Consider the following 11,148-nt stretch of genomic DNA (forward strand, 5'->3'; position numbering starts at 1 on the left):
TTAGCACCTCGCCCTTCCTCTGGCATGTACGTTCCATCTCCTTTCCTTATTTTGGTACTAACCAAGGTTAACTTAGCATCTGTCCTGACACAGCTCCAAACCACAGTCTGTAAACATGGTTAGTGAACTGGTTTTTGAGTAAACCATGGTTAGCGCCAAGCAGAGAAGGTGCTGAACAAAGCTGGAAGTATGTGGTCCTCCAGATATCCCTGAATGCCAACTCCCATGAGACCCAGCTGGCATCAGGAATATTCTGGGGTGACAGGAGTTGCAGTCCAGCAACATTTGAAGGGACATGGGTTTCCTTCCATTGGGCAGGGTCTGCAAATTGGTCAGAAAGTAGATGCAGTGCAAGAAATAATATCATGTGGTTTTCAATAAAGGAGAGGGGAATTACCCCCACTACTCTTCCTAAATAGCAACCATAGTTATAAAGACATTTGTGCTCCCCTTTCAGGATTTCAACTTGGTACAGTGGGACCTAATTCTCTTTGAGCAACAATAATTCCCTAAACTCAATCAGGTGACTTTGTTGTGTGTATGGGAGCTCTGTGCATGTAAAGAGCTGTGGATCAAAGTTCTTGTACTTCCCCCTAACCAGGAACACACTTTACCCAAGGTGAGGCCCCAGCCCAAGTCTGCAATGCACACTTCCTTACCTGACTGAGGATCCGACCACATTTCTTGCCTATCTTCTCTACCAAATCGAAGATTGGGAAATTCCAATTGTTTAGCTGCTCCATAAGAGGATCCAAATTGTCCATTATTAGAGGCTCTGGGGCAAGAATAGGCTTGTCCTGTATCAAGAAACAACGCATGCTCTGAAGGTTACCAAAACACTACAAAAAACACGGGTTACTAAGCCCCTCTCTAAATATACACACTGTGCCATTATTACTGATGCATATCAATCCCAGGTTGGCTGGGATCAAGAGGGACGGGGGGACAGGGACTTTTTGACCTGGCGGACCAGAACTTTATTCGCCCATTGCCACAGGGGGCAAACATTGAGAGCTGGGCAGGTTCCTTATGATGGAGTCGGCTGACTTGATAGCTGGACAGCCCTGCCCACTTGTCAAAGTTGACCCACATAGGTTGGGGTCAAAGTTTGCTTCACCAACATATTCCCTGGAGGGGAAGAGTTTTTCCACAACTTAGTGAGATTTTCAGGTGAGGAAGTGAGGAAGCCTGTAGCCTCCCACAAGCTGCTTGGCTCCAGCTCCCATCAGCTGTCAGAAACGAGCCCGCAGTAAATCACACAAGTTAACTGCTTATTAGAAAAACAATCTGCACAGCAACGTCAGGCCTAACGACCACAGCAACTCTCTTTGGTAGGTCTTGCAGAGACTAAAGTCCTTTGCTTCCCACAGCTGCCTAAGTCCGCTCCTCTTCAAGGTCCTTCCCAAGCAATCTGAGACTATGCTGGTATGCTTGCCTTTGCTTCTCCCACTTCACACCTCTCCTGGTCCTGGGAGACCAGGGCTGAAGGGGAGCTTGGTGCAGCAGAAGGGGGAGACCCCTGTGACTTTTCACCTCCCTTACCCATCCCTGCCTCTTGGCTTCTCTCCTCTCCTGCTTCTAAACTTCTCTCTGCCACAGATGCTCCCTTCTCACTAAACCCTGTTACTTCTTCTGTTTCCGACACCCCCTCCTCCCAGCCTTCTCCCTCTGACCACTCACTGTCATCCCACCACCAATCCCCTGGCTCCGAGCCTTGTTCCTTTGGGGGGTTCTCAAGCCAGTGCCTCCCAGATAGTGCTTGCTGGGCAACTCTGTGCCGAACCAGTCCATGACATCAGTCACAGCCAGCATGGCCAAAGTCAAGGATGGTGGGAGATGTAGTCTAGCAATATCTAGATGGGCACAGGTTTCCACTCTTGTGTAGATGCTTGCAACTCTACGCTTTCTGCAAACAGACCTCCACCCTGGTCTACAGGGCTAACTGAGCTGGATGTGAAAGTTACCAGCTAGCATCTGATGAGGGAAAGTTATTTGCTTTTAAAAAAAGAACTCAAACTGGCTTGGAGGGTGGGCCCTTGGCAGTGAGGAATTCTCTTCAAATCTTCAGCTTGGACTCTTTTGTACCACCCCCGGGGGGCTATTAGTTATGAGCCAAATGTGGATATTTAAGAGCTTAATTTAGGCCACATCTGCACCTTGTTGCACAATCATTCACAGCAGCCCTGCTCCATTTCGCTCTCCATCTCCTAATGTTTTTCTTGGTTTGCGCAATACGTTTGATTTTCACTTAATTTTTTTTTTTAATGGATTTTGCTGTTTTGGAGTTCTTCATCTGTGCCATCAAAAATAGAAAGCTGCATGGGAGTTCTCATCTCTTTAGAGGGTAGTTTGACTCTCTCTAGCTAAGTACAACGAGATATGGGATGCTGATAATAAGAGTTTATACACACCTGTGGGGGCGGCTTGCAACAGAACATTGCAGTGTGGGGAGTTTCTGTACAGGATTCCAGACTTCCTAGTCCTTTCCCCCTCTTCCCCATGGTTTTCCATCTCCCTACCACCACCCCTAACAAAATCAGCATTCCATGGCCATTCAACATACTCAGTCTTTAACCGACTGGGTTTTCTTTAGGGGAGGGAGTCTCCCATGCTTAGCGTTCCCCCACCCTAAAGGTTTTTTTTGCACATGTGCAAACTTTTGGATTTCCTTGAATATGCTGTTACCACCCTCTTTTGCATAGGGCAACATAAGCAATGGCACTCACAGCCTGAATGTTGGAAATATAGGGGAAGATAGTAAGAAATAATAAGCACTCATGGAATAATGTTGAGCTTCAAGCTGCATTGGTTGCCAGTTTGTTTCGGGGCACAACTGTCCCTGCTCCTGCCAACCTAGCAGTTCGAAAGCATGCCAGTACAAGTAGATAAATAGGTATTGCTGTGGCAGGAAGGTAAACAGCATTTCCGTGCGCTCTGGTTTCCATCCCAGTGTTCCGTTGCACCAGAAGCGGTTTAGTTATGCTAGCCACCTGGAAAGCTGTCTGTGGACAAACACTGGCTCCCTTGGCCTAAAAGCGAGATGAGTGCCACAACCCCATAGTCACCTTTGGCTGGATTTAACCGTCCAGGGGTCCTTGACCTTTAACTCTGACAGGTAGTGGCTCTCAGAGGACACCTGCTGCCTGAGCTTCTCTTGAAGGAGGATTGTGTGGGGCCTTTCTCAGCCTAATGGCCACATTCCCTCATGGGCAACTTTTTTTGGGGGACCAGGTCAGCAGCAGGTGGGGCCAGAGGAGAAAGTAGGCGGAGCAACAGACTCCCACCTTTGTACAGCAAAAGCTACATTCCAGCCACGTTAAACCTAGAAGTGCCCGTCCTTCAACCAGATGAGCAAGAGGCATCATCACAGTTCAAAGGGCCACTGAGGCTTGTGGCCTGGTGCGAGTCTTGAAGGCTTGAGGGCTGTGTCTGTCTCCCGTGCCTGGGGCTCCACACCCTTGTCTTAAGTGGAGATGCTATGGTTCGAGTGAGAAACCTTTAGTGTGGCTCAGCCACAGAGACGTGATCCAAATGGGGAATTATTATTTTTTTGCAAACCTTGCGGCAGTGCCTTTCCCCCCACAACAGGCATGCTAGAAACACACAGGCAGAAAAGTGAATGAGATACCTCAGGCGGCAACAGAGGATGCAGTATGATCGTTTCTGGCGCGTACGTCCTGCAGATAGACCCCACGCGCTCCCGTTCTTTGGAGCACTCTGTCTCGTCGTCATTCTGCAAGATGTCGCTGCTGTCGCTGTTGTTTGTTTCATAGTCGGAGGTGGCTTGTGCTGGGTCCTCTGAAAATGCAAGACCAGCTGCCTGTTAGTTGCTGTCAGGGATCAAGCTGGTAACGGAAACAGCTCCTCTGAGCTGTCAAAAGCTGCTTCCTACGCTCCTGAGTAGCTCGCTCTGCCAATCTCCAAATTCGCTCAGGGCAGACAGAGAGACAGACAGGAGCCCCTTCTGTACCGTGCATTTAGAGCTGCTCCAGGCCACTTTAAACAGCTGTGGCTTCCCCCAGAGAATTCTGGGAAGTGTAGTTTGTTAAGGGTGCAGAGAATTGTTAGGAGATCTCTATTTCCCTCACACAGCTACAATTCCCAGAGTGGCCTAGGAAAAGGGAATGTTTTTTTTTAAAAATACAAAAAACTCTGGGAATTGTAGTTCTGGGATAAGGTCCCAGGAGAAGTTGCAGCAGTTTAAAATTACTATCTACATATATGAATGAGACCCACTCTAATTTGTTTTACTAATATTTGCAGATATATATATATATATATATATATGCAGGTTTTGGTGTCCTCGGGTGTCTTCCCGTGTAAAAGTTGGGGTGTCTAGGCGACGTTTCGACGAGGTCTCACTCGTCATCTTCATCGGACTTCTAGTTTCTCGTAGGTTCTTGTCAGCTGGAAGGTTTCCTCCCCGTAGAGGTAAGATATTTGCTTTCGTAGATTTTCACGGGTACAGGAATGCAGGTTTTGGTGTCCTCGGGTGTCTTCCCGTGTAAAAGTTGGGGTGTCTAGGCGACGTTTCGACGAGGTCTCACTCGTCATCTTCATTTGCTTTCGTAGATTTTCACGGGTACAGGAATGCAGGTTTTGGTGTCCTCGGGTGTCTTCCCGTGTAAAAGTTGGGGTGTCTAGGCGACGTTTCGACGAGGTCTCACTCGTCATGAAGATGACGAGTGAGACCTCGTCGAAACGTCGCCTAGACACCCCAACTTTTACACGGGAAGACACCCGAGGACACCAAAACCTGCATATATATATATATATATATATATATATACACAGTCATACCTCAGGCTACAGCTGCTTCAGGTTGCGTTTTTGGGGGTTACGGACCGCTGAAACCCGGAAGTACCGGAACGGGTTACTTCTGGGTTTTGGCGGCTTCGCATGCGCAGAAGCGCTAAATTGCGCTTTGTGCATGCGCAGAAGCGCCAAATCACAATCCGCGTGTGCGCAGACGCGGGTTGCAAACGCTGTGGGTTGTGAACGTGCATCCCGCATGGATCACATTCACAACCCGAGTATCCACTATATATATTTGTGTGTGTGTATACACACAAAACACACATATGCTGTGTGTGCAGTGAACCTTTGGCTCAAGTGGTGGTTAGGGACTGGTAAAACCTGGTCTGCGGGAGGGTAGGTGTGGCCATCACTTGCCCCCCCCCCAAGGGTATTCCGTTAAAGGGATCCAGGGATGTGGGTCCTGTCCGAAGCCCGGGTATCGGCTAGGGCCATGCCATGACCCCACTGGGGACCCTGGGGGAGCTCTAGTTGATTTACATCAACAGGGCTCCCCCTATCGGTAGTTGATCCTTATGAGACTACCTGCATGGCAGGCAGGAGTCAGATATAGTTGATTCAATTCCAGTGCCTATACCACTCACATTCTGTAACCAATACAGTTGTGGCCTAAATTTGCCCATTAACCTAATATATTCTGTCCAGGTGTTATTATTCAACATAAGGGGTCTTGAAACGCAAGTGCCAATGCTTGGATAAAAACAAACAGCAGTGGCAATAAATTGTCAATTTTAGTGATTCCTTTTCCCTCTTAACTTCAGACCCAACTTGCCCACCTGTTCTGTTCAGGGTGTGCGTTCCGCCTTCCCGTCTGCTCAGAGATCCTTCGCTGGGTTCTGCTGGGTTATACGGTCTGCCGCAGCTAGAGCACACGTCAAAGGACAGACATTGTGTAAAACTAGAGGGGTGAAAATACGTAGCAGTTGCCTGCTTCACACAGCTCACAAAGGACTGTGCCCTGTATGCAGAGAGCTGGGTGCATGAAATAGGAATGGAAGAGGAATCTGTTTTAAGCGGATTCATACAAGGAAACCAGTCTATTGACGTTCACCTGCATCAAACTCTTGCACTGAGCACCCAATTATGTCTGAGCTACTTGTGAATTTTTTTTAACGCCCAAATAATTATGAGCAAAAAAATTGTATAACACAAATAAGGTCCCATACAGAACTATATTTCCATAGCATAACTACAAATAATGCATATTTATTTTAATACCGTTACATAAATTGTTGTAGGTTATCTTTTTCTGCGCTAGTTCCTTTAGGAAACCTGGATTATATACAGTGGTACCTTGGGTTACATACACTTCAGGTTACATACGCTTCAGGTTACAGCCTCTGCTAACCCAGAAATAGTGCTTCAGGTTAAGAACTTTGCTTCAGGATGAGAAAAGAAATTGTGCTTTGGCGGCGCGGCAGCAGAAGGAGGCCCCATTAGCTAAAGTGGTGCTTCAGGTTAAAAACAGTTTCAGGTTAAGTACGGATCTCCGGAACAAATTAAGTACTTAACCCAAGATACCACTGTATGTGCATAATGTTATACAGTGGAACCTTGGTTTTCAAACTTAATCCATTCCAGAAGACTGTTTGGCTTCTGAAAAGTTTGAAAACTTAGGGTCAATGGGCTGGTTGCAAAGCCAATGGGGAAAAATGAAAAACGTGGCTCAGAAGCTGTTCGGCTTCTGAAAATTGTTCGAAAACCAAAGCAGTTACTTCTGGGCTTTCGGCGTTTGGGAGCTGAAACATTCCAAAATGGAGGCGTTCGGGAACCGAGGTTTAACTGTATCCAATGCAGCTGAAGATTGAGACATTCAGGGCAGCTAAAAGAAAGCACTTCACCACACAGCACAGGGTTAAAACTATGGAACGCACTCCCACAGGAGGCAGTGATTGCTATGGCCTTAGATGGTCTTCATGGACTCATGGAATTGTAGAGCTGGAAGGGACCCCAAGGGCCATCTAGTCCACCCCCCTTGCAATTCAGGAATCTCAACACAAGCATCATCCATGACAGATGGCCATCTGTCTTTAAAAATAGATTGGACAGATTCGCCGAGGAGAGGACTATCAATGGCTACTAGCCACGATGGCTATGCTCTGCATCTACGGCTGGAGGCAATAATGTTTCCAAATCCCAGATGCTGGAAACCACAGGAGGGGAAAGAGCTCTTATGCTTGCCGGTTTCCCACAGGCATCTGGTTGGCCACTGTGAGAACAGGATGCTGGACTAGATGGGACCCAGCAAGATATTTTTATGTTCTTAAACATATAATTCAATTCAAAGTGTTGGTGTTGACCTTTAAAGCCCTAAACAGCCTCAGTCCTGTATACCTGAAGGAGCATCTCCACCCCCATCGTTCTGCCCGGACACTGAGGCCCAGTGCCAAGGGCCTTCTGGTGGTTCCCTCATTGCAAGAAATGAGGTTACTGGGAACCAGGCAGAGGGCCTTCTTGGTAGTGGCACCCGCCCTGTGGAACGCCCTCCCACCAGATGTGAAGGAAATAAGCAGCTATCCTATCTTTAAAAGACATCTGAAGGCAGCCCTGTTTAGGGAAGTTTTTAATATTTAATGCTGTATTGTTCTTAACACTCGATTGGAAGCCGCCCAGAGTGGCTGGGGAAACTCAGCCAGATGGGCGGGGTATAAATAATAAATTATTATTATTATTATGCATATAATATGTGAGAATTGTTGATATTTTAAACTAGACAATGCCGTTGCAGTCAAGATAATATAAACTCATGTATGCTGGCTGCTTGGCATGGCTTAAAATATCACCCTTCTGACTTTCTTTCCCACCAGAGTAATACAATGGAGAGAGTCCAGAGTACGCAGCGACAAACGAGCCTGCTGTAATGCCACACAACTTTTTAAAAAGTGCAATTTTTAAAAAGCGAAAACTCAAACCTGGACACAATTAGGAGTGTTACATAATAGCATTAAGAAAACACAACCTATTGCCACTGAGCTTTTAAGCAAGACCAAAACAGCCTGTTTCTTGGAACCCTTTGTTTTCTTTTTTGGATGTTGCCATGGATCTAGTTCCAAGAAGTCAAAATATAGGACGCAACAGAAAGGCAAGTCCGCCTGGCGATGGCCAAAGGGACTTGATATTGTTTGAGGGACCTGATGCAGCTGGGGTGAACCGAAACAACACGTAGAGTCTTAGCTCAACTCTTCAAATACTTTTGGGGGACAATCCAGGAACCCCAGGAGCTTGCGCACGCAAGCTGAGCCACGGTCCCCTTTGGTACGGTGGAAACGGGCAAAGTTATCACAGCTGCGGTTCTCCCACTCCACCGAAACACACACATACTGGGTTATGGATAATACGATTGCGTTGTGCAGAACAGAGCCTTGAGGACAAGGATGGGGAGAGGGAAATGAAGGATGGTTCCAACAAGTGTCAGAGAAGCATCTTACCTGCTGCAAATGACAGGCGTGGCCACGATAGCCTCCGAAAGGTTAGGGGCGCTCTGGGTACAACCCAAGACCCTATGGGGCTTCAGCGTTTGCTTAGTGGCAGTGACCGTCGACTCGGGGAATTGTTCGCTGGAGGTCTTGCTGATGGGGCTGCTGGCTGGAGTGCCGTGGATGGGCGAATGGCTTGGGGAGGTAAGAGGTGAAATATTTGGTGGGATACCTATTAGGAGGAAGAATGACAAAAAAATAAAGGGGTATGCATTTAAAGCATTTATATTCCATCTTTCCTCCAAGGAGCTCAAGCAAGGTTGGTGCTCCTCCTCCCCATTTTATCCTCACAGCAACTCTGAGGTATAAAAGGTAAAGGGTAAAGGAACCCTGGACGGTTAAGTCCAGTCAAAGGTGACTATGGGGTTGTGGCACTCATCTAGCTTTCAGGCCGAGGTAGCTGGCGTTTGTCCACAGACAGCTTTCCGGGTCATGTGGCCAGCTTGACTAAACCGCTTCTGGCACAACGGGACACCGTGACAGAAACCAGAGCTCATGCAAACACCGTTTACCTTCCTGCTGCAGCGGTACCTATTTATCTACTTGCACTGGTGTGCTTTCGAACTGCTAGGTTGGCAGAAGCTGGGACAGAGGAACAGGAGCTCACCCCATCACACAGATTTGAACCGCCGACCTTCTGATCAGCAAGCCCAAGAGGCTCAGTGGTTTAAACCACAGGGCCACCCGCTCCCTAAAAGGTAAAGGACCTTCTGCGAGGTAGGTAAGGCTGAGAGACAGTGACTGGCCCTAGGTCACCCCGTGATCTTCATGGCTTAGCAGGGATTTGAACCCTGGTCTTTCCCAGGTCCCACTTGCTTCAGGCAGACCAAAGCTTCTCCGACAGAGATTTCATTGGAAGTTCTTACAATGCACAAGATGCTAGCCGGGACAGGGCAGAAGTTCCAATCACAGCTTTAAATACTCCATATGCTAGTAGGATGAGCTCAAAATGGGAATTGCATTAGCTAGCAAATAGGCCCAAATAGGACTAATTTAGCCAGCTAGCCCTGGTGATTGTCTAATGTTTATTGGATGGATTTCCCCCTAAACTGATTTTAGAACTTGTAATTTATCGTTATTCATGCTTTTATACTGTATTTTATGCTGTTTTTTGTTGTATCACAATTAAGTGTTTTAAATTTGTTGTTAGCAGCCCTGAGCCAGGTTTTCAGAACCGGGAAGGGTGGGATATAAATAAAAATTTATTATTTATTATTTATTATTAGCATGCTTAGGGACCCAACACACACATTCATGGAGCAGGAGGGAGACAGAGTCAGGGGCAGTTTTAGAGTGCTGCCAAATTTTCACATAGCACAGGGCGCCGCTGAAATCAGAGCCCAAAATCCGCCACTGACAAACTGAACTACGTGTGGTTGTCTTGGGCTTTTTTGGAAAAGGGTGAGATCTAAAGGTAACAAACTAGTGTGCAAAACATTTTAAAAACTTGTTGTGAATCTTCAGGGGGAGCTCCCCTCTCAAATTTGACAAGCTGGGGGCAGGTAGGAGGTGTTTAAACCTTCCCTGCAGGTCATTTTTTAGATCAAAATCACTCTCCCATTGGCTGCATTTCCAAAAGGTATTGCTGGTTTTTTAAACACACAAATGCACTGGAGAGAAAGGTGTTTTTTTCTGCTCTTCCCTCCCTTCTTCCTGGCCTGCTGCTGCTCTGATGAAATCTAGAGGCTTCCTTTGGTTGTCTTAAATTTAAAACAAAAATGCAGAGAGATGCGTGTCTGCCTCATTGCTCCTGAGATGCAAAAGAATGGAAGGTCTCTGCTAATCCCCTCTTGCAGTTCATGCTGGGGACCATAGGAAGCCAGACCATTGGGTCCATCTGGCTCAGAATTGTCTACGCTGACTGGCAGCACCTTCCCACGGTTTCAGGCGGGGGACATTCCCAGCCCTACTCTGGAGATGTCAGAGATAGAACCTGGAACCTTCTGCATGGAAAGCAGATGCTCTACCAACAAGCCACGGTCCTTAACATAGGATGTGAAAGAGCTCTTTGCCACTCAGCTTGCAGGGGAGTAAGTCAGAAATTACAGCTAATACTTCTGGTCTTCCACCTGTGGCTCAATTCAAAGCGCAGTCTGTGCTACAGGTGCAAATTTAGCGCAGCTAGGTAAGAAACATAACCTCGGCTGTTCCCCACTGATTTTAAACGCAGCACACTTAAGAGACCACCCCTGTTGTGACTCACAGCGCATCTATATGCCCAAGAGCCAACCAACCTTGCCGACTTGGCCGCTTGGAATTCAGGTGGTTTGCAGCAGACATTGCATAGGAGGCGGAGAACGACCTGCTTTTGGTGAGGTTCATCAGGAGGGAATTGTTCCACGCGTCGGAGCTGTGAAAAGAGAGCAGAGATCAACCGAGGGGTTATAACCAGCTGTTTCTGCTTGGACCAGAGGTGTTAGGACAGAGTGGGGCTCGCCATCTCCAGGAACAGCCCTGCCTAGCCCATCAGCATCCTGCTTCTCACAATGGCCAATCCCAAAGCAGGACCAGTGAGACATTTCACCATCACAATTCTATTGCACCCATTATAAGTGCAGGCCAAGACGTTTGACTTGGGAGTCTATCGTTGCTATCCCATGGCCATATAATTCATGATGTTGTTTTGTGAAAGATCAGTGCTATCTCTGACCAAGGTAAGCTACTTTTGGGGGAAGGGGGGGGGAGTGGCAGGGGAAATTCCATAGTTACTTCCCCAAATGATTGCATACATTCTCCATAATGTTCAAAAGACTAGATGAACAGATGTACCTATGGAAACCAAATGCAGCTGGCTAATGCCCCTTGTCTGCCAATGAATGTCCAATTAAAAACACTGAGAAATATACTCTTGCCTCCA

The 11,148-nt window shown here is 47.2% G+C and overlaps 1 protein-coding gene and 1 long non-coding RNA gene across 2 annotated transcripts in view; one reads left to right on the forward strand and one right to left on the reverse strand.

Annotated features, from left to right (window-relative positions):
- LOC310826334 overlaps positions 1 to 11,148 on the forward strand; it is a 343,986-nt gene that overhangs the window by 136,920 nt on the left and 195,918 nt on the right. The window lies entirely within an intron of this gene.
- The window catches only part of PDE3A (phosphodiesterase 3A), a 279,326-nt gene that overhangs the window by 25,355 nt on the left and 242,823 nt on the right, over positions 1 to 11,148 (reverse strand). The window contains exons 6-10 of the mRNA XM_083700022.1: positions 10,526 to 10,641; positions 8,244 to 8,463; positions 5,592 to 5,677; positions 3,629 to 3,798; positions 660 to 797 (exon numbers count right to left, since the gene is read on the reverse strand). Coding sequence (XP_083556148.1) covers positions 660 to 797; positions 3,629 to 3,798; positions 5,592 to 5,677; positions 8,244 to 8,463; positions 10,526 to 10,641 — 730 coding nt within the window. The remainder of the gene's footprint in view (positions 1 to 659; positions 798 to 3,628; positions 3,799 to 5,591; positions 5,678 to 8,243; positions 8,464 to 10,525; positions 10,642 to 11,148) is intronic.

The sequence above is a fragment of the Podarcis gaigeae genome (assembly GCF_964106915.1).
Source record: "Podarcis gaigeae genome assembly, chromosome: 10".
NCBI lineage: Eukaryota > Metazoa > Chordata > Lepidosauria > Squamata > Lacertidae > Podarcis > Podarcis gaigeae.